This window comes from Marmota monax, unplaced genomic scaffold (genome assembly GCF_021218885.2).
Source record: "Marmota monax isolate L192 unplaced genomic scaffold, Marmota_monax_Labrador192_F-V1.1 WCK01_AAM20220418_F8-fsc00083, whole genome shotgun sequence".
In the NCBI taxonomy this organism is placed as follows: Eukaryota; Metazoa; Chordata; class Mammalia; order Rodentia; family Sciuridae; genus Marmota; species Marmota monax.
In genome coordinates, this window is record NW_026692848.1 from 1,533,814 (window position 1) to 1,556,261 (window position 22,448).

The 22,448-nt window shown below is 60.9% G+C and overlaps 1 protein-coding gene across 2 annotated transcripts in view; it reads right to left on the reverse strand.

Moving 5' to 3' along the window:
* Positions 1–562: 562 nt before the first annotated feature.
* The window catches only part of Unc93a (unc-93 homolog A), a 37,476-nt gene continuing 15,590 nt past the window's right edge, over positions 563–22,448 (reverse strand). For both annotated transcript variants that reach the window (XM_046449358.2, XM_046449359.2), the window contains 9 exons: positions 22,093–22,146; positions 21,658–21,793; positions 20,388–20,569; positions 19,807–20,036; positions 18,539–18,664; positions 15,074–15,288; positions 13,829–13,964; positions 13,290–13,421; positions 563–3,735 (listed from right to left, as the gene is read on the reverse strand). In XM_046449358.2, coding sequence (XP_046305314.1) covers positions 3,470–3,735; positions 13,290–13,421; positions 13,829–13,964; positions 15,074–15,288; positions 18,539–18,664; positions 19,807–20,036; positions 20,388–20,569; positions 21,658–21,744 — 1,374 coding nt within the window. In that variant the 5' untranslated portion in view covers positions 21,745–21,793; positions 22,093–22,146 and the 3' untranslated portion in view covers positions 563–3,469. The remainder of the gene's footprint in view (positions 3,736–13,289; positions 13,422–13,828; positions 13,965–15,073; positions 15,289–18,538; positions 18,665–19,806; positions 20,037–20,387; positions 20,570–21,657; positions 21,794–22,092; positions 22,147–22,448) is intronic.

The window sequence follows — 22,448 nt, forward strand, 5'->3', positions numbered from 1 at the left end:
CACCAACTCTGCCAACACGACCTCAGGACCTCAGAGCAAACAGCTGCATTTCAGCCCTCAATCTGGTCCTAGGCCATTGTGCGATTGCATAGGCAATTGAGCAAGGCCCAAGGCAACTTGGTGAGACCCCGACTCATGATTTAAACTATAAATAAGTAAAAAGGGCTGGGACAGAGCTCAGTGGTTCAGTGCACCGGGGTTCTATCCCAGTTCTAAAACACCCACACACAAAACAAAACTAACCCAACCCACCAGGTGGGGCCAGCAGGTCAGGGTTCTCTGAGAGACTTCTGTTAACCGTGGTTCACTCCCTGCCCACCAGGGGGCACCCATAATTGGTCTGGGCTCTCAGGACCTGACAGGGTGGAGTCCTCCAGGGCCTCAGGGCCTAGGGTGGGTTGGCCCCTTGACTGGCTGCCTTTCAGGCTCACCTTCCAGCAGACATGCAGCTTTCTGGATTCCCTGCCCCTTCCAGGGTCTAAACCCAGGGGAAGGAAGTCCAAGAGGAGAGGTGCTGTTATGCTCGAATTCGGGACCCCCAAAGACCACCAGAGACCCAAGATCAATGTAAGCAGCAAAGAGGTGTTTAATGCAAGCTAGCTCGGTCCTCCGCGCGCACACACAGCAACTGGTGATGCTGAGAGACCCCGAGCCCAGGGTTTGCAGCAGTTTTATACATTCTTTGGAGAAGGCAGGGACTTCACATACATCATAGCAAATCATCACACACCGCAGGAAAATCAAATAACAACTCTAAAACATGATTAGCACATTCACTGGCGGGAACAAGTTGGGTAGGGGTGATTGGTCAGTACAAGAGGGGGATTCATTTGAACTGATTGGTTTAGGCCACGAGGGGTGTACGTGCTGAACTACATGGTTTCCCAAAATGTTATCAACCACCATAAACTACTGGAGGGTCATCTGGCATCCCAGATATTTCCCTGTCTCACACTGATTGGTGGCTGCTAGGGGGCTGCTATGGGTCTCTCCTAGCCTGACTGAGTCAGGGACTCCTGGCGCAGCAGATCTCTCCTGTTATTTGTAGATAAACAACTTAGCAGGAATGTGCCTAGGAGTGCTCTGTGGGTTTTTCCAAGGACAAAGGCCATGTCCCTTCCTTGGACAGGCTTTGCTCTGAGATAGAGGCTGGTTTTTCAGTGCCGCCTCCAGCCCCCGATTCAGGAGTTCTGTGTGGTCTGCACCAGGCCTGGGAGAAGCTGCTCAGGGCTCTAAGAGAGAATGTTCTGGAGTGGCTGGAGTCAGGGCCCCACCATGAGAGTCATTTTGACTCAGGCCTGGAAATGGATGTGGAAGAAACGAATCTCTTGTTCTTGAGTTGGACATGAGACTATAGAACTTGTGGGATGCCTCTGCCTTCTCTAATTTTTATTTTGCATTATTTTGCCAGCATCTCTGTCACTACAGTAAACTATTGGGAGCACTTTACCTCACTGTGTAAATGACACAGGTTAAGTGGCTTTATGAAGCCTGGAAGTGGAGGCCCAGGAGAAGAAGGCTCCAGTCTCCTGGGGAGGCAGCACTGTCCAGCACCACCCTAGGCTCAGGGAGAGTAGGGGGTGGCCTCCAGCAGCAGGACTGACCCCTCTCGGCTTCATCCTCCAGGCCACGTCCACCCACCCATGTGGCTCACTCCAGCTCACGACAGGCCGCCCGGAGCATCAGACGTGTCTGTGGGCTCCTTGAGCCTCCCTTAGGCGAGGATTAAACAAGTCAGGGCTGCCAGATTTGGCTCTTTGCAGTGACCCAAGCTCCATGTGTAGGAGCCATGGTCAGTCAGGGACCTTACAGATAAGGGTGCGTGGGGGGGCCTGCAAGGGGGGGGCTGAAAGGGGAGGGCAAAGGTGTTGGGAGGGAAGGAAGAAATGTCTAAGAGAAATTCTGAGGATGAGGTTTGGCAGGTGCTTCCTGGGCAGGAGTCCAGACGGTGAGCAGTGGACAGGAGAGCCCCCCGGGGGCTTGGGCTGTAGCACAATCCTCTTGTTTAGTAGCCCAGGTTGCAGGGAAAATGGTAGGTGTAAGACCAGTGAGAGGGCAGGAAGTGAGCAGAGGGGCCCTGCAGGGAGCAGGGAGCACGAGGCGACCCCACGGGCCGGAGGAGAGCGGAACCACAGCTCACTGCACATGGCACAGCCAGGCTGAGCCTGGAGACAGCAGGAAGGGCACTGCATCCTGGACACGAGGGACACGGGGAATTCTGCAGGGGGGAGAGGCCAAGCTCAGCTTGGGGCAAAGTGACACTCCAGGGGCCAGGAACGTCCCGTGTGGCAGTGCAGGGTGTATTTCTTGGCCTGTGCCCTCTTGGCCAGTGCTGGCTGGAGAAGGAAGGTCCACCCCAGCATCTGCCCTTGTTTCATCTGCAGACAGAGGCCACCGTCCGTCACGGGGCTCAGGGAGCACTGGGGAGGGGACCATGGATGCAGGGAGCCCGTGGCTGGAACGCACCAGGGCTCTTGGGATGGCCTTCTCTCCACTTGCCACGGCGTGGCAGCTGCCGGAGGGCACGCTACACGCTGGGAGGCCGAGTTCCACTGGAGGAGACGCTCTGCCAACAGTGTGTGATGGCGTGGTGAGCCGTCTGCACAGAGGGCACCTGGAGCCGGGCACAAATTCAAGGGGGCAGGGAGAGGGGCTTGGGCAGAGGTGAAAGGACACCGAACCACTGGGACCAAGAAGGACAGTGTGGAGAGAGTGTGGACAGCACTGCCCGCGGCAAGGAGGAGACACGTAAGGGACAGTGCACCCAGGAAGTAGTGACAGACACCTGTGGCCCAGCTCAGGCATGGCAAGGTCCTCTGTCCCTGCCCAGTTGGAGGCATTCTGGATGATTCCGCTGGTCTGCAGCACGCCCAGTCACTTCCCTGATTGTCACAACACACGACTAAACAGTCAGGGTCCTGCAGGTGAACTGGGCTGGCAGGACGCAATGACAGAGAAATACCTCTTTCTTTGGGTTCAGTGATGGCCTCTCTGACCCAGCTCCCACCAAGGAGGCAAGACAGAGGGAGCCTGCCTCAAACCTGGGTTTTATTAATGGGGGGGGGGGGGGGGCTAACGCATGGAACATTCTATCCACAAAAGGGCAAAGGCTAGGCTGACAACCCACAGGGGGTGTGATTCAACCCCATCGGGAGACGCCCACTGCCAGAGCTGCACCTTTCTATCCAGGCGGAGGTCAGAACCCCTTGCACTGAGGTGCAATGCAGTCCAGCACCTGTTTACTCAGGACATCGAGGTGTGTGCATGGCCCTGTTCAGGGCGGCCCCGGTTCCTGATGGTGTGCGAGCCTCTGGGAGATCAGCATCGGACAGGAAGCAAGTCCTGAATCTGCCATGTGAATGTGGAGACCCCTCTGTGGGCTCAGGAGGCTGCCTCCCTGCGTTCAGCCGGCTCGTCGCACCCCTTTGGAACTCGGGTGGTGGAAGTCCCTCACCATGGCCCACTGCTGTCACATCGCCGTCCCCGTCTCTTCCTCCACTGCTTGGCTGGTCTGTGTGGCCGTGAGGGTCTTGACCGGGCTCCTGGATTCCAGGTACTCAACAGTCCCGTAGGAGACCATGGCCACCGCCAGGACGCCCAGCAGGATGTAGAGCTTGACACTGACACAGAGAAAGGAGCTGTAGCCGAAGGCGGCGACGAAGCCGAGGGCCTCCCACATGCGGTAACTGGCGAAAGCCGCTTCCTTGTTCCTCTCGAACAGGGTGCCAAAGAGAGCTGCAAGGGGAGGACGTCGGTGACAGAGCGCTCTGCCACTGCCCAGTCCCCTCAGCAGAACTGGACTTTCCGACCAGCCCTCCCTACAGACCAGGAACCCCAGCTGACAGAGGGGCTGCACAGCCAGGCCTGGCCAGGGACAGCACCGTCCCCAGCCAGGAGCCAGCGAGGCCGGGCCCAGCCTGGCTGCTTCACTCAGGACCTCCTGGGAAGCTGCTGAGGAGCTTGCCAAGCCCAGGACCGAGACGCTGAGTTTTCAGAGGGCAGCAGCAGTGAGGCCACTGCTACATCTGGGATTTTCATTCCAATCCTTGGAGGAGTCTCCCCTGTAAGTCACTCTTTTTCTTAACATCTTAAGTGTTTTTTAATTTATTTTATGAAAGTTTTATTTTTTTTTTGGAGGGAGGTAACCAGGGATTGAACTCTGGGACACTCGACCCCTGAGCCACTTCCCAGCCCTATTTTGATTTTATTTAGAGACAGGGTCTCACTGAGTTGCTAAACACCTCGCTTCTGCTGAGGCTGCCTTTGAACTTGCGATCCTCCTGCCTCAGCCTCTCAAGCCACTGGGATCACAGAGGTGCGCCACCACGCCTGGCATGTTTTTATTCTTAATTGTCACACAGTAGACGACATATTTGGGGGTTATCCTGAGAACTTAGAGCAGAAGAATTCAACCAACAGATACAGGGTGGAAGGCCCCTTTGCCTGGTGAAGGAGCTCCCGTGGTGGATAGGACAGTCCTCACGGGGATGGTGCTGATCAGAAAGGCTGCAGGGGACTGGGGTGGAGTAACGTGGCCTCCCTGGATTGGGATAGGTTAAAGTGTCCTCGTAGGATTGGTGTAGATTAATCAATACAAATCCAGTAAAGCCTCATTAAAGTGTCCTCACGGGACTGGTGTTGATTAAACGGTCCCACGGGATTGGTGTAGATCAAAATGGCCTTACTAGGTGGATTTAGACTAAGTTGTCTTCACAGGGCTGGGACCACATGACCTCTCCCAGGATCCTTATTTTGAAGTCCTAACCCAAGTAGCTCAGAATGTGCCCCTATTTGGAGACAGGGTCAATGAGACCATGTAGGTGGCCCTAATCAGATGTGCGCAGTGTCCTTACAGCAGAGGAAATCAGGCCACAGACTCCCAGAAGTATCACTTTGAGGACACGGGGAGGGAGGCCTCAGCGGGCAGCAGCCCTGACTACACTGGCTGTCGAACTCAGGCCCCCACAATTGTGAGTGCTGTCACGTCCCCTGGCTGCACGGTGGGACTGGCAGCGGCTGCAAACTCATGCAGTCTGATAAAAGCTTGTAGATGAAAGTCACTCACTCAGCTTCCTGTGCCTCTGGGTGTGATTTTGGACAGACCTACGTGAGGTCTGCTAGAATCCCATCTCTGGGACAGGACAGAGGAGCAGGTGCGTCTGGGAGGCCAGCTTATAAGATGACATGAGGACCTGCCCCAGTGTCTCCAGGTCACTGTCCAGCCCGCTGCTCCTCCCACCCTCTTCACAAAGACCACCCTTAGCCCCTGAGCTGCCTGCCACTGCAGAGCCTTCTCAGTCTGCACGAGGCCATCCTGTCAGCCCTGACACCTCCCTCCTCCTCCTGCCTAGACACATTCTAGTCTCTCTGCCAGCCCTCCCCACTCCCCCCGCTCCTCCCCATTTCCTGATATTCCCAAGAGAGGGGAGTCCCCACCAGCACGGAGAAGTTGGCTCTTCCCAAGCCCTGTGACCGGGTGTTGCTGAGATGCTCAGCCTGTCTTGAGCTTGTGATCCTCCTGCCTCAGCCTCCTGAGATGCTGGGAATACAGCTATGCACCACCTTGGATGTGGGGCTGTGCCTTCTAGTGCAGTGCAAGGTCCGGGGAGCTCAGGGGAGCCAGCAGCAGAGACCCAGAGTTAAAATGCCTCTCCTGGCCAAGACGGCTAACTGCAAACACACACTCCAGAGACATCACCAAGTACATGAGAATAACTGTTCTCCCCCTAGGAGTTACGCTTTGGAAAAGAAAACAATGTACCCTACTACAAAATACAGAAGTCATTCCATCTGAAACTACCCCTTATCCAAGGGTCCCTTGTTCTAGTCATTCACTGGACTTCAGCATTTGTTATGCCTGGGCTCTTAGGTAACTTTGCCCAATTTTGACAAAGACTATTTTTTTTTCCTGAGAGTATGTTCTATGTCTATATAAAGAAAGGAATTAACACAATTGTTTGTGTGCCTCAGGGAGGAAAAATGCAAACATTCTCATTACAATCCTGTTAAACATCTAGGGATGACAGTATGGCGTGGAGCTATTTAGCCAGTTCCTTCCTTGACTTGGAGTACAGAAGTATTTTAGAGGATGCTCCTGCCAGGTGTGGTGGCACATGCCTGTAATCCCAGTGGCTCAGGAGGCTGAAACAGGGGATTGTAGGTTCATAGCAGCCTCGGCCACTTAGAGAGGCTGTGAGCAACCTACTGAGACCCTGTCTCAAAGGAAAAATTTGAAAATTTAGATGTGACATGATTATGTCACTCAGTGAATCACATTTGTCTCCTTGGTGCAGGTTTCACCAAAGCCACTGCCTCCACTGAGGTCGTGGGGAGGGTCAGGAGACCAGCTCCACAGCCCAGGGCTGGGCATGACCTCAGCAGCTTTGCCGGCTGCTCCGCGAACAGGAAGCACATTCGGGTCACGGGAAAGGACCTGCCCTGGGGTCCAGTCCAGGATCTGAGGGGACTGTGTACTTTTATACCAGGTGTCAGGGGAAAGCCCTCCCCTACCTGGCACACTGGGGTGTAGCTGGTTTGCAGATTTTCTTTATTGAATTTCTAATCCCCGAGTGTCTCCTGGGTAAGGGTGGAACAGTGCCATCTCAAGGTCTTCCCTTGACAGGGCTTTTCTGAGCCATGTCCCTCCAAGGGGCCCTGTGATCCCATCACTGCAAGATCTGCCAGACACAGTGCTGTCTGCTTGGCTGGGGCACCCTCCTTCCCTGAGGTGGAAATGCAGGCCAGAGGGCTCCCTGCCCTTTTCAGCCACCAGCCAGATGCACACCCCTGCTCCCACCCCCGTCGCCCACAGAACATCTGCTTCCTGCTCTCCCAAGTGCCCTCCCTGCAAACCTGTTCACTCTCTCTGCAGGAAGCAGAGTCATCCAACCGCACAGAGGCCCACACCCCTGACCTCTGCTGCCACTTCCCCGGGAGCCCCAATACCACTGCCTGGGTCAGGGCCCCACTGCCTGGATCAGGGCCCCACTGCCTGGGTCAGGGCCCCACTGCCTGGATCAGGGCCCCACTGCCTGGGTCAGGGCCCCACTGCCTGGGACAGGGCCCCACTGCCTGGGTCAGGGCCCCACTGCCTGGGTCAGGGCCCCACTGCCTGGGCCAGGACACCACTGCCTGGATCAGGGCCCCACTGCCTGGGTCAGGGCCCCACTGCCTGGGTCAGGACCCCACTGCCTGGATCAGGGCCCCACTGCCTGGGTCAGGGCCCCACTGCCTGGGTCAGGGCCCCACTGCCTGGGTCAGGGCCCCACTGCCTGGGTCAGGGCTCCACTGCCTGGATCAGGGCCCCAATGCCTGGGTCAGGGCCCCACTGCCTGCGTCAGGGCCCCACTGCCTGGATCAGGGCCCCACTGCCTGGGACAGGGCCCCACTGCCTGGGTCAGGGCCCCACTGCCTGGATCAGGACACCACTGCCTGGATCAGGACACCACTGCCTGGGTCAGGGCCCCACTGCCTGGGTCAGGGCCCCACTGCCTGGGTCAGGGCCCCACTGCCTGGGTCAGGGCCCCACTGCCTGGGTCAGGACACCACTGCCTGGGTCAGGATACCACTGCCTGGATCAGGGCCCCACTGCCTGGGTCAGGGCCCCACTGCCTGGGTCAGGACACCACTGCCTGGGTCAGGGCCCCACTGCCTGGGTCAGGGCCCCACTGCCTGGGTCAGGGCCCCACTGCCTGGGACAGGGCCCCACTGCCTGGGTCAGGGCCCCACTGCCTGGATCAGGACACCACTGCCTGGGACAGGGCCCCACTGCCTGGGTCAGGGCCCCACTGCCTGGATCAGGACACCACTGCCTGGATCAGGACACCACTGCCTGGGCCAGGGCCCCACTGCCTGGGTCAGGGCCCCACTGCCTGGATCAGGGCCCCACTGCCTGGGTCAGGACACCACTGCCTGGATCAGGGCCCCACTGCCTGGATCAGGGCCCCACTGCCTGGGTCAGGGCCCCACTGCCTGGGTCAGGGCCCCACTGCCTGGGACAGGGCCCCACTGCCTGCGTCAGGGCCCCACTGCCTGGATCAGGACACCACTGCCTGGGACAGGGCCCCACTGCCTGGGTCAGGGCCCCACTGCCTGGATCAGGACACCACTGCCTGGGTCAGGGCCCCACTGCCTGGGTCAGGGCCCCACTGCCTGGGTCAGGGCCCCACTGCCTGGATCAGGGCCCCACTGCCTGGGTCAGGGCCCCACTGCCTGGGTCAGGGCCCCACTGCCTGGGTCAGGGCCCCACTGCCTGGGTCAGGGCCCCACTGCCTGGGACAGGGCCCCACTGCCTGCGTCAGGGCCCCACTGCCTGGATCAGGACACCACTGCCTGGGACAGGGCCCCACTGCCTGGGTCAGGGCCCCACTGCCTGGATCAGGACACCACTGCCTGGATCAGGACACCACTGCCTGGGTCAGGGCCCCACTGCCTGGGTCAGGGCCCCACTGCCTGGGTCAGGGCCCCACTGCCTGGGTCAGGGCCCCACTGCCTGGGTCAGGGCCCCACTGCCTGGATCAGGACACCACTGCCTGGGTCAGGGCCCCACTGCCTGGATCAGGACCCCACTGCCTGGATCAGGGCCCCACTGCCTGGGCCAGGGCCCCACTGCCTGGGTCAGGGCCCCACTGCCTGGATCAGGGCCCCACTGACTGGGACAGGGCCCCACTGCCTGGGTCAGGGCCCCACTGCCTGGGTCAGGGCCCCACTGCCTGGGTCAGGGCCCCACTGCCTGGGTCAGGGCTCCACTGCCTGGGTCAGGGCCCCACTGCCTGGGTCAGGGCCCCACTGCCTGGATCAGGGCCCCACTGCCTGGGTCAGGGCTCCACTGCCTGGATCAGGGCCCCACTGCCTGGGTCAGGGCCCCACTGCCTGCGTCAGGGCCCCACTGCCTGGATCAGGGCCCCACTGCCTGGGACAGGGCCCCACTGCCTGGGTCAGGGCCCCACTGCCTGGGTCAGGGCCCCACTGCCTGCGTCAGGGCCCCACTGCCTGGGTCAGGGCCCCACTGCCTGGATCAGGACACCACTGCCTGGGTCAGGGCCCCACTGCCTGGATCAGGACACCACTGCCTGGGTCAGGGCCCCACTGCCTGGGTCAGGACACCACTGCCTGGATCAGGACACCACTGCCTGGGTCAGGGCCCCAGTGCCTGGATCAGGACACCACTGCCTGGATCAGGGCCCCACTGCCTGGGTCAGGACACCACTGCCTGGATCAGGACACCACTGCCTGGGTCAGGGCCCCACTGCCTGGATCAGGACACCACTGCCTGGATCAGGGCCCCACTGCCTGGGTCAGGGCCCCACTGCCTGGATCAGGGCCCCACTGCCTGGATCAGGATACCACTGCCTGGATCAGGACACCACTGCCTGGGTCAGGACACCACTGCCTGGATCAGGGCCCCACTGCCTGGGTCAGGGCCCCACTGCCTGGGTCAGGGCCCCACTGCCTGGGTCAGGGCCCCACTGCCTGGGTCAGGGCTCCACTGCCTGGGACAGGGCCCCACTGCCTGGATCAGGACACCACTGCCTGGGTCAGGACACCACTGCCTGGATCAGGGCCCCACTGCCTGGATCAGGGCCCCACTGCCTGGGTCAGGGCTCCACTGCCTGGATCAGGACACCACTGCCTGGATCAGGACACCACTGCCTGGGTCAGGACACCACTGCCTGGATCAGGGCCCCACTGCCTGGGTCAGGGCCCCACTGCCTGGGTCAGGGCCCCACTGCCTGGGTCAGGGCCCCACTGCCTGGGTCAGGGCCCCACTGCCTGGATCAGGATACCACTGCCTGGGTCAGGGCCCCACTGCCTGGGTCAGGACACCACTGCCTGGGTCAGGACACCACTGCCTGGGTCAGGGCCCCACTGCCTGCGTCAGGGCCCCACTGCCTGGGTCAGGATACCACTGCCTGGATCAGGGCCCCACTGCCTGGGTCAGGGCCCCACTGCCTGGGTCAGGGCCCCACTGCCTGGATCAGGGCCCCACTGCCTGGATCAGGGCCCCACTGCCTGGGTCAGGACACCACTGCCTGGGTCAGGGCCCCACTGCCTGGGTCAGGGCCCCACTGCCTGGGTCAGGGCCCCACTGCCTGGATCAGGACACCACTGCCTGGGTCAGGACACCACTGCCTGGGTCAGGACACCACTGCCTGGATCAGGGCCCCACTGCCTGGGTCAGGGCCCCACTGCCTGGGTCAGGGCCCCACTGCCTGGGTCAGGGCCCCACTGCCTGGGTCAGGGCCCCACTGCCTGGATCAGGGCCCCACTGCCTGGATCAGGGCCCCACTGCCTGGGTCAGGACACCACTGCCTGGGTCAGGGCCCCACTGCCTGGGTCAGGGCCCCACTGCCTGGGTCAGGGCCCCACTGCCTGGGTCAGGGCCCCACTGCCTGGATCAGGACACCACTGCCTGGATCAGGACACCACTGCCTGGGTCAGGACACCACTGCCTGGATCAGGGCCCCACTGCCTGGGTCAGGGCCCCACTGCCTGGGTCAGGGCCCCACTGCCTGGGTCAGGGCCCCACTGCCTGGGTCAGGGCCCCACTGCCTGGGTCAGGACACCACTGCCTGGATCAGGGCCCCACTGCCTGGATCAGGACACCACTGCCTGGATCAGGGCCCCACTGCCTGGATCAGGACACCACTGCCTGGGTCAGGACACCACTGCCTGGGTCAGGGCCCCACTGCCTGCGTCAGGGCCCCACTGCCTGGGTCAGGATACCACTGCCTGGGTCAGGGCCCCACTGCCTGGGTCAGGGCCCCACTGCCTGCGTCAGGGCCCCACTGCCTGGATCAGGGCCCCACTGCCTGGATCAGGGCCCCACTGCCTGGGTCAGGACACCACTGCCTGGATCAGGGCCCCACTGCCTGGGTCAGGGCCCCACTGCCTGCGTCAGGGCCCCACTGCCTGGATCAGGGCCCCACTGCCTGGATCAGGGCCCCACTGCCTGGGTCAGGACCCCACTGCCTGGATCAGGGCCCCACTGCCTGGATCAGGGCCCCACTGCCTGGGTCAGGACACCACTGCCTGGATCAGGGCCCCACTGCCTGGGTCAGGACCCCACTGCCTGGGTCAGGGCCCCACTGCCTGGATCAGGACACCACTGCCTGGGTCAGGGCCCCACTGCCTGGGTCAGGGCCCCACTGCCTGGGTCAGGGCCCCACTGCCTGGATCAGGGCCCCACTGCCTGTGTCAGGACACCACTGCCTGGATCAGGGCCCCACTGCCTGGGTCAGGACACCACTGCCTGGATCAGGACACCACTGCCTGGATCAGGACACCACTGCCTGGGTCAGGATACCACTGCCTGGGTCAGGGCCCCACTGCCTGGGTCAGGGCCCCACTGCCTGGGACAGGGCCCCACTGCCTGGATCAGGGCCCCACTGCCTGGGTCAGGGCCCCACTGCCTGGGTCAGGACACCACTGCCTGGGACAGGGCCCCACTGCCTGCGTCAGGGCCCCACTGCCTGGATCAGGACCCCACTGCCTGGGTCAGGGCCCCACTGCCTGGATCAGGACACCACTGCCTGGATCAGGGCCCCACTGCCTGGGTCAGGATACCACTGCCTGGGTCAGGGCCCCACTGCCTGGATCAGGGCCCCACTGCCTGGATCAGGGCCCCACTGCCTGGGTCAGGACACCACTGCCTGGGTCAGGGCCCCACTGCCTGGATCAGGGCCCCACTGCCTGGATCAGGGCCCCACTGCCTGGGTCAGGGCCCCACTGCCTGGATCAGGACACCACTGCCTGGGTCAGGGCCCCACTGCCTGGATCAGGGCCCCACTGCCTGGGTCAGGGCCCCACTGCCTGGATCAGGACACCACTGCCTGGATCAGGGCCCCACTGCCTGGGTCAGGGCTCCACTGCCTGGGTCAGGGCCCCACTGCCTGGGTCAGGGCCCCACTGCCTGGGTCAGGGCCCCACTGCCTGGATCAGGACACCACTGCCTGGATCAGGACACCACTGCCTGGATCAGGGCCCCACTGCCTGGGTCAGGGCCCCACTGCCTGGGACAGGGCCCCACTGCCTGGGTCAGGGCCCCACTGCCTGGGTCAGGACACCACTGCCTGGGTCAGGGCCCCACTGCCTGGATCAGGACACCACTGCCTGGGTCAGGGCCCCACTGCCTGGGTCAGGGCCCCACTGCCTGGGTCAGGGCCCCACTGCCTGGGTCAGGGCCCCACTGCCTGGATCAGGGCCCCACTGCCTGGGTCAGGGCCCCACTGCCTGGGTCAGGGCCCCACTGCCTGGGTCAGGACACCACTGCCTGGGTCAGGGCCCCACTGCCTGGGTCAGGGCTCCCTCCTCAACCGTGGGGGTGGGGGCTGAGTTAAATTTCCGCTCTCCCAGTCCTGCCACCGATCTGGATGAGGACTTAGGCCTGTGACTCCCGCCATCATCATGGGTGTTCAACTTCCTCCCAGTCACCAGTCCTCCAAGTACATCAGGGGTCCCTGGGGACAGCTCTGTGGGGCTGCACCTGGACTCTGTCACCAGTCCTCCAAGTACACCAGGGGTCCCTGGGGACAGCTCTGTGGGGCTGCACCTGGACTCTGTCACCAGTCCTCCAAGTACATCAGGGGTCCCTGGGGACAGCTCTGTGGGGCTGCACCTGGACCCTGTCACCAGTCCTCCAAGTACATCAGGGGTCCCTGGGGACAGCTCTGTGGGGCTGCACCTGGACTCTGTCACCAGTCCTCCAAGTACATCAGGGGTCCCTGGGGACAGCTTTGTGGGGCTGTACCTGGACTCTGTCACCAGTCCTCCAAGTACATCAGGGGTCCCTGGGGACAGCTCTGTGGGGCTGCACCTGGACCCTGTCACCTCTCCTTGGCATTCTGGTCCTGTCCCATCTCTGTGCCGGGGGGGGGGGGACCACCAGTGTCTGCCTCACCATTTCCCATGGCCTTGCGTCCCTCAGGTCAAGGTCACCCATGCTGTGATCTGTTGCCTGTATCTGGCCCACTCTCTGAACCCTGCAGGCCTCTCTCCTCCTCCCCCTCTGTGCTCAGCTGCTGGTCACCCAGGGACCACTAGGCCATGAAGGTGGCCTCACCCTGCACAGATGGACCTGAACAGATGCTCGGAGAACATACCCCGACCCAGAGCTCGGTGAGAAGCCCTCATAGCCGGGCTCCCTCTCCCTTCTCCCACGCAAGCACCTGGCCTCTGATGGAGCCTTGGGCTGGCTGGGGTCTGGCGGCCACACCAGCGGCTGCCTACTCCCCTGCCATCTGCCCAGTGACTGAGCAAGGGGGCCAAGGGGCTGGGCTCTGGTCACTCACCATTGTTCTGCGTCTGCCAGACAGCATCCCCCATGCCCCACAGGCCGGGGAGCAGGAAGAACACTGCCATCTGGGAGGAGCGTGGACGCCACAGCAGCAGGGCCACGATGCAGGAGAGGTGGGTGGCTGCACCTGGGACAGAGGGAGGGACCAGGACAGGCAGTGCCGTGGGCACTCAGACCCCAGCAGAGGAGCCACATTTCCTCCTCTGCCCCCTGCTTAGCCGTCACACAGTGTGAGGGGACTGCAGGTCTATCGAGCAAGCTGGGGCCTCGTGCGACCTGATCGGGGTGGACCTCTGGGCTCCAAACCCGCCTCAGAGAACCTGACCCCTGGACTGCAGCCGCCTCGGCCTGGGGGGTTGTGGGCCGTCTTCTCTGGACCTCAGGAGGCTCCTGAGCTGAGGGGACTTAGACTCAGTGACTGCAGAGGGGCTTCTCGTGAGGGTGAGCCACTGGGTGGCACCTGTGCCATCAGTCCCCACCCCCACTCTGAGCTGTCCCCCCCTTCCACTGCCGAACTGGGAGGGGGCCACCTACCCAGCACGTAGATGGCTCTCCTGCCCGTGTAGTGGGAGAGCCTCCCAAACAACAGAGAGCAGAGCGCAGTGGACGCCGAGAAGCAGATCATCACGTAGCCCACGAACTGGATGCCCAGGACGCAGGTGACAAAGGACTGCAGGAAGCACAGGGGCCATCAGCAGGGCCCGCGCTCCTCTGCGGCTCCAGCCCAAACTCCCTGTGCGGCTGAGAACCGCTGGCCCTGGGACGGCAGGCACACTCCTTTCTCCCGGCCCAGCACGGGGGACGACACTCGTGACTGTAGGGACATCCCCCCCAGGGTCACAGCTGAAAAGAGAGCGAGTGGACACACTTCTTCGTGGAGTCCTCCCTGCATTCTGTGCCCTGTGTCATCGTCTAGGCATTGACCCACGGCACTGGGAGGGACAATCGTCCACCAACCCCATCACTTCCTACTGGCCCTAAAGGCAGAAGAAGATGGTTTGAAAATGGGGGTCTATCAGGAGAGGCCAGGAGCTGAGACGCTGCCCTGCCAGTCACAGGAAGTCCCTGGTCACCCTCAACACACACTGCCCTCCTGGGCAGGACCAAGGCAGACCCCCAGGAGAAGGGCCGGGCTGACGGCAGCCCACCTGGAGACTGCTCACCTGGGCTGGGGCACAGACAGCCCTGATGGCTTTGGGGGTGTCCAAAGGCCAAGTGGACTTTGGGTCGTCCTGTTTGCCTCTTTGGAACCTTCGAGACCCTCCCTCCACACTGGAGACTGCCCTCCGTATAGCACTGACACACGCAATTCACCACACCAGACAGTCCACGGGCACACTCGTCCCTCAAGGATGCTTGTCCTTGATCTGAAATTCAGTCTGAATGGGAAGCTGCCCCACATGGTGCCGGTAGGCAGCTCTGCCAGGGAGGCGGGTTGGTAGGAATGAGGCAGGAGGACCAAGCCCTGGAGGGCAGGCCTAGGCGACCCAGACTGGCCAGTCCAGCCTTGATTGTGGCCCTCTCAAGGTCACATAATGCCCAGAGTGTGGTGGGGACAGGGATGTCAGCTCCCACCCAGGACCTGAGAGGGCTGTGGGTCTGAAGGTACTTGGGGCTGGTGTCCTGAGTCACACAGTCAGCCCTGCCAGGGCCAGGACCTCTGTGGGCTAGTCCCACCCTGGGCCTGGGCAGGTGGCCCTGGGACCCTGTGTCCCTTCGGGTGCAGACGGGACAGGGGCACCAGTCGGGCGGTGACGGCATGACTGCTGTGGGGCCTACCCTGGTGTACTCTCCAGAGAGGAACCCCTGCTGCAGTCCACTGTACATGGGCAGCAGGGTCAGGAGGCACAGGCGCTTGTCCCTGAAGAGCTTGAAGGTTGACAGTAAGATGGACCCAAGGCGTGGTGGCTGCGTCTCGGCCTCGTTCTGGGATTCACTGTCCTCTGTGGCTTCCAGAAACACGGCTGTCAGCAGGATGGCCAGGACGCCGATGGCTGAAAGGGGTGGAGGGGCAGGGAGCTTCAGTGTGGACAGGACCCTCCCAGCCGCTTCCTCCCTTCCCCCAGGTTCTCCCGGTCCAGACGCAGGTGCCGTCAGACACACCAGACCTCAGCCAAGCCGGGACCCCACGTGCCCAGCCACACGGACACGTGTTGCTCCTGGTCAACGTGGGGCCTCCAGGCTTCCCCGGGGAACCTGCCATGGACCCGCACTGTCTTCACGGGCACAGGAGACACAACAGCTGGAGAGACCCCAGACGCACTCAGGGGCCACGGCCACCGTCTGTCTGAATTCCTGCAGCAGTGTCTACCGACAGCAGACAAGTCCCATCAGGGTACCATGTGCTACACTCCGGTTTATTTTGAATCTTTTGCCTAAAATACTTTGGTGGGAACTGGTTAAATGGAGTGGACGCCATCGCAGTGGGTCACATTCCTGCAGGGGATAAAGACAGAACTCTATCACCCAGGTGGAAGAGGCCACCAAGATCAGTAAAGAAGAGACAAAGAAAGTGCTGAGCCAGGTGCTGACCATGCGCCACCCGTGCTCAGCAAGGGGGACATGAGGATTTAGTCCCTATGTGCCCTGAAGGACTGGAGAGAAGCAGACTGGGGCTGAGGGACGGTGCTGAGGGGCTGCACAGCCTTTTATCTGAACCACGTCAACGGGCTGCTGGGTAAACCGCTGTTTCTAACAGTGATGGGATCCGCTCCGAGGGAGCATCCTGGACCCCCAGGTGCCGGGCCTCAGGAGCCAGCGAGTCCCCTCCTCCCCGCCCGCCCCTGGCCCGCCCTCCTGTACGTGCCTCAGCCCTGCTCTGGGTGGGCCCAAGCTGCTGCAGGTGGTGTCTCTCCAGAGTCCCTTTCACTCCCAGCCGGTTCCTGGCTTTCTGGCAACAGGGATGACCCCATGTGGGTGGCCCAGGCTAGATGGAGGGAGTCTGGTCTTTCCCTGCCTCCTGGCACCGCTGGCCCTCGGAACGCTTTTCAAGGACTCCTTCCCCGGCGAGTATCTCAGACCTGCCCTCCTTGAAGATGGTGTGAATGATTTGATCTCCGTCTCACTGACCTCGCCACCCCTCCCCTTTCATGATAAAGGGGCACTGGGGAGGCTCGCCGAGCGCTGCCAGCTGACCAGCCCTCACCAGTCATGTCAGGGCCCTTCATCACTCGCCCAACTGACAGCTGGTTGTGGGGCACAGGAGCTCCCTGGCATCCCCAGCTGAACAGGCCCCTCCAGAGGAAGCCTGTTGTCTGGTTGTGTGTGAATCAGGTGGAAATCATGGTTTCCTCTCCTCCGCGGAGACGGGGAGCTTGGGAGAGGCAGGTCAGCATACAGAAGCCACACACCCTTTGTTAGGAGCCAGGTGTGTGCAGACACCATGTGACCCAGTTCCCTCAAGGTGGTGGGGGATGTTGGGCAGGTAACGCTCTCGCCCCTAAAGAAATTGGCTGCAAGAAACTTCTTCATGAGTACAATGCTCAGAGAGCCTGAGGTCACTCACCTAAGTCACTGTGTTCTGCAGGTACCAAGTATCTAATGAGCAGCACCTGGGGCTAAGGCAAAGGAGGACTTGAAGGATAGCCTGAGGGTGCCACCCGTGCAGGGCAGGAGGGAAGGAGGGCCTGCGAGCCACTGATGTGCCGAGGGGCTCTCCTGTGGTCTGTGCCACTCCTCTAGATCTGGGTCAGCACTCGGCCTGTGGCCACATCCTGCTACCACCTGCTGCCGTGAACACTGTGTTACCATTGACTGACCCGCGTCTCTGGCCTTCCCCGGGTGAAGACAGTATGAGCAGTTTCTTGAGACTAGGGGATGCCAGGAGCCTAATATCCACTCGCAGATCCATCTCTCAGGGTGCTCACCCCAGGTCTGGAGTCCTGGAGCCATGGGGAGGGGAGTCTCTGCTCTTGGTTGGCCAACTAGAGAGCGCAGAGCAGGGACGTGATCTCAGCTCAGCCTGGACGCTGCCGTGCGCTGGGCCTGCCTGCTCCCATGGGGGACAGGGAAGGAAATGCAGGGAAAGCGGAAAGCGCAGGCCTGGCTGACCTCTACCCCTGTCCCCAGCACCAGACCCACAGAACCTGGGAACCCACTGGAAAGCGCAGGCCACAGCCCGCTCCTCGCCGACTCCCTCCACACGCTCCACTCTCCTTCCCAGCCACTCATCTGGCCTCAGACACCAGCACCTTGGAGGGTCACCAGTCTCTGCCGTCCAGCCGTGCTCCTGAACCTCCAGGCCCTTGGTCCCTCTGACCCACTCACACCCACTCCCTTCTGCTGCTTCTCTCGTGTGGGCTCTGACGCCCCGTTGTTGGCTTTTCCGTCTTCTGCAGGGGCTCCCATGCCCTGGCCAGCCTGTGAGCACTGAGTTGTCCAGGCGGTGGACCGTCCTCCCTGAAGTCCTTCCTGCTGCTTCCTCCCTAAAAACTCATCTCCTCCTGAGATTTCAAACTTGGCCCCTAGATGCCCCCAGGCCCTCTCCTGTATCTGGTCCCCTGTACACTCTGAAGGGTCACCTGCCTCGTCGAGCCCAATGCCTCCAGGCTGGTTGACCTCAGCCACTTGTCCCCACACCTGTGTCTTCACACACATCCACTGGTCTTGTCTTCACTGTCCAGATGCTGCCTGTGCCCTTGCTGCCCCTCTGGGTTGTGGCTCCCTGCTGGCTGGTCACCACCCAGCTTTCCTGTACCCCCATCAGGTGGATATGAGAATCTGCCCAGGAAACAGATCTGCCCTTGTCCTTGGGTCTTTCACAGTAGCCTTGACCAGTCTGACCACCTGTCTCACACAGCCCACAGTGCCCCCCAGTCACACCTCCCTCACCCCTTCCTGGCCTTTCAGGGTCAGCTGGAAGGAGTTGTTCCTCAATGCCTTGGTCCCCTGGATGGGGTCTGAGGTAGCTGCTCGCCTAGTGAGCTAGCTGTGGCCAGGGAGCTTGCCAAGTGTGGCTAGGGAGCCTTAGAGACAGACTTTGGGATTTCATTGGTTGGAATGTGGCTGACGGACAGTGCATGGGGCTCTGGGGATGAGAAGAGATTTGAGTGTCACGGGCTCCCTGCAGGGTAGCCCTGGCCCACAGGCCTGCTTTCCAAAGAGAAGCCCCTGAAGACCTCCAGACCACACAGGGCAAGGGTGCTGGACGGAAACAGACCACTTAGGAGCTGGGATGGTGCTCTTCAACCCAGGAAGAGGCTGGGCTTGGCCGTCATGGCACTCTCTTGGCCTAAGGACACGTACCGGTGTAGATGCCCAGCAGTGTGTAGATCAGCTCCTGGGAGGGGCGGTGGGTGCTGTTGGTGGGTGCTGTGGCCATCAGGCAGTCGTTGGCCCCACAGGACTCAAGGTGCTCCTCTGGGGTGGCCTCTGTGGGGTCAGGAGCAAACAGCCTATGAGGGTCCTGGTGATAGAGAGTCCTGGGCGTCGGAGTGGGAACAGGGGGCAGGGTGGTGGAGCCTCTGAGGCAGGATGTGGAAGGACCCGGGCATGTTCACCCTCAGGCACACCTTGATCTCAAGACCCCTCATCACCAGGGAGGGAGAGGACCAAGTACGCTTTCTGCCAAGAGCAGGGAAGAGCACACGCAGCATGGGCCTGGCTACTTTTCGTGCCCTCTCCTAATGCACTGCAGTCCGTGTCCAGTGGTCTCCATGGCCTCGTGACAGTGACCTCGCAGCACTGTCTGGGCTGGCGAGACGTGCAGCACAGGGACGGAAGGCCGTGAGAGCCGAGGGCACCAGGCGGTGGGTGCGGAAACCCTGCTGGCCCTGAGGATGTGTGCCCTGGGTTCCTGCCCTCAGCTCCCTGGCCTGAATGTCCGGTGAGCCTGCTGCTGCACTCACCAGGGCCCAGACGTAGCCCTCCCTGCTGGGGGACAGCAAGAACGGAAGCCCCTGTGGTTTCCCTGTGGGGATGCCAGTAGCCAGGGATGATGGTGCTCTGGAAAGAGCAGGAGGTTTGACTACAGCTTCCCAAAGCTGGGCTCTACCTGGGAGAGCAGGAGCTAGGCCAGGCTGCAGGACAGGGTCAACCTGACAGCAGCAAGAGGCCAGAGCCTTTCCCCCAGGGCCGGCTCCTGCCCAGCTCCTCTGGCCAGACTGAGATCCTCCCCACGGTGGTGTGCAAGTCACGTTCCACATCACGGCCGGGCAAGGGACACTTAAGGCAGGTGACGGAGGGCTCCGCCATGAGTGCACCTCTTGTTACAGGAAGGACTGACCACAGAACTTTAAAAAGCTGCCCATGGATTAATTCCATAGGAAATAGTCGGGCAAACCTGTTCTTTGCCCCCAAAGGAAGCCATGACTCCATGCACCCTTGCTCCCTGGGAGGGGGCAACGTGTGGAGATGGATCTTCAGACCCGGACTGTCCTTGGAGGAGCAGGGTCCGCACATGACTCTGCAGCTGAGGCCAGCTGAGGGCCTCCTCTGGGAACAAGGGCAAGTGCCTACGTGCTGTCTGCCCTCCCCTCTTGGAGGTCACCAGGGACACCCTGTTCTTCCCTTACCTTGAGTGGGAGTCTGCCCAAACACCAGAGAGGAGATCAAGTTGCCCCACACACCAGAGGACTGGAAGATGAGGAAGAAGATGCCGAAGTACTGGTTCACCACGTCCTCGCCGAGCTCGCCCACTTCCTGTGCATGCGTGTTCCCCAGGACTGTGAGGTAGGTGCACTGAGCAGACCACAGGGGGGCCGCTCCCAGCCCCAGCAAGATGGAGGTGGGGATCAAGGTGAACCTGCAAGAAAGGGCAATGGGTGGCCTGCATCCCTGCCCTTGATCCTGGCCACGCCTCCCGAGACTCACCCTCCTCAACTGAATTAGGTTCTTCCTGCCATTACTGGGGCCATGGAGCCCGTGGGGTGCAAGGGAAGCTGAGGGCCGCGGACAGATCCCAGGAAGAGGTCAGCACTGGAGGTCAGGAGGAAGAGAGGGAGCCATCGGGAAGGCAGGGAAGTCCTGGTGGGAAAGTGGGGAGAGGCTGCCAGTCAGCCTCCCGCAGAAACTGAAGGGCCCAGCACAGACGAGAGCAGTCAGGTGCCACCAGAGTCCTGCAAAGCAGGAGGTGGCTGGGCGGGAGGGCAGGTACCAGCTGGCGTAGAAGTTGCCCAGGGAGAAGGCCACGTAGCAGCACATGGAGCCAACAATGGTCCACTTGCAGCCACATCTCTTGATGAGGATGGGTGGAAGGAACATGGAGGACAAGAGGACAGTGCCGTACAGCGTGCCGAGCGTCGCCACCCCCATGCCGTCCTCGCTGTAGAGGCTGCTCTGTGGAAACAAGACCGGCCTGTCAAGGAGGGGGAGGAATAGGCAGGGGAGTGGTGTGGGTGTGAGGACCTGTGGGCTCAAGGCACCTCAGGTCCCCAACCCTGGCAACAGGCCCTCTTGTGCTAAGGACACTGCAGGTAAGTGGCGTAAGGCCAGCAGCCTCTCAACAGCAGGGACGGCCACCCTGCTCCCTGAAAGTGTGGATGTGGGGACACCCGCCGGCCTCGGCACTTGGGATGGAGGACCAAGAGAAGCTGCCGGAAGGCCTCCCTCTGCGTGGAAGCAGAGGGCCCTTCTCCCGATCCTCCTGCAGCGCTGGAACAGAACTGAACTCTGGTTCAGTACTGGGCATGCAGTAGGTGGCTACTTCTTGACCTGGTTGACAAACCATGGGAGACTGTGGTCATCACCAGAAATTCCAAAACGGTGTCATTGTATGACATCCCTGGCCACAAGGTGCAACACTGAGCAAACTGCTCTCGGGGACAGCGATGGCCTGCCTCCTGCCAGTCCTTGGAACTCTCTGAAGGTCTAATTGCCAGTGAAAGATCAGACTTGAAGTGATGTCGACTCCAACCCCAGGTCCATGGCACCAACACCAGAGCCTTCTGGAAACCACTGGGTTTTGTATGACTCAGACTCAGGAGGAGTTCAGAAGGAAGACTGTTCTGCCCAGTTCACACTTTTGCTTAAAGACAGTATGGAATCGAGGAGGTCTAGCAAGGTTTGATAGATTGGTATTTCTGCGCAGATCACAAAGCCAGGGGCATGGAGCCATGGAATTCAGGATTTTTCTTGTGTCTCCTTTTGACCACCAGAGGCAAATCGTCCTCTCAAAGCACTCTCTTGAGACACTGGCTCTGCTTGTCCAAGGGTCAAACAGTGTACAGCCCGTGGAAATGTAAGCAGGAATGACGCTGTCAGGTTTTGTATGAAAACACAGTCTGTTCTGGAGAATTCAGAGGCACGGGGCGAAGAGAGTCTAGGGTGCATTGACAAAAGAAATGGCCTTGCACTATCTGTTGCCTGTGGCTCTGGAGGCAGGACAAGCTTAGAGATCAAGGTCATGCTCCAAGGCCCACACCTACCTGCAGGTTCTGCAGACCTCCGTAGGCTGTGAAGAGGAGGAGGAATCCAAAGGAGACCACGAGGACGTTCCTCAGGCTTCTCTCCATGGTGCCGGCTCAGGGTCCACTGGCAGTGGGCACGTAGAGGTGGAGCTCCCTGCAAGAAGCAAGTCGGCACAGGGAAGCCACCTGAACCAGGGTGCCGTCCTCCCTCTGAGTCACCGTGTGCTAGCCGTCAAGGCTGCTACTAGTTAATGAACTTGGTCACACTGGGCCCCGGAGCAGCAGAGAGTGTTACTCATTTACCTTCCTGCATGTCACCTCGACCCCTTCCTCTGAGGCCGTGCGGGTGGCTCTTCTCAGCCGGTACACGATGGCACTTTCACATTACTTTGGACAGGTGTGATCTTATGGCAAAGTGATACACTTCCTATTTTACATGTGCATGTTACCTACCTTCTACCTGGAAAGAAGTTGTCAACAGCGCTGAATGTGGAAGGTTCTTCTGTCCTAAAAAGCAAAGCATAAATGTCAACCCCAAGGCACCGAGTTCAACTTCTGAAAAGGAGCTAATATGAAGACACCCCAGGCCCAGCCTTGGCATTGCAAAGACCCAATGATCTTACACTGTTGAAGCCATTTAAGAAGATTCGATGAGTAGGACTCTTTACGACATGCAGAGCACCCCAGTGGGCCCATTTCATGTCACCCACACAGCACTGTTCTAACTATCATAAGAAATCTAAGACCTGTTACACACAGGACACAGCTTCAGCCCAGGGGTTGGACATGTCCCCTCTCGAGCAGTGCTG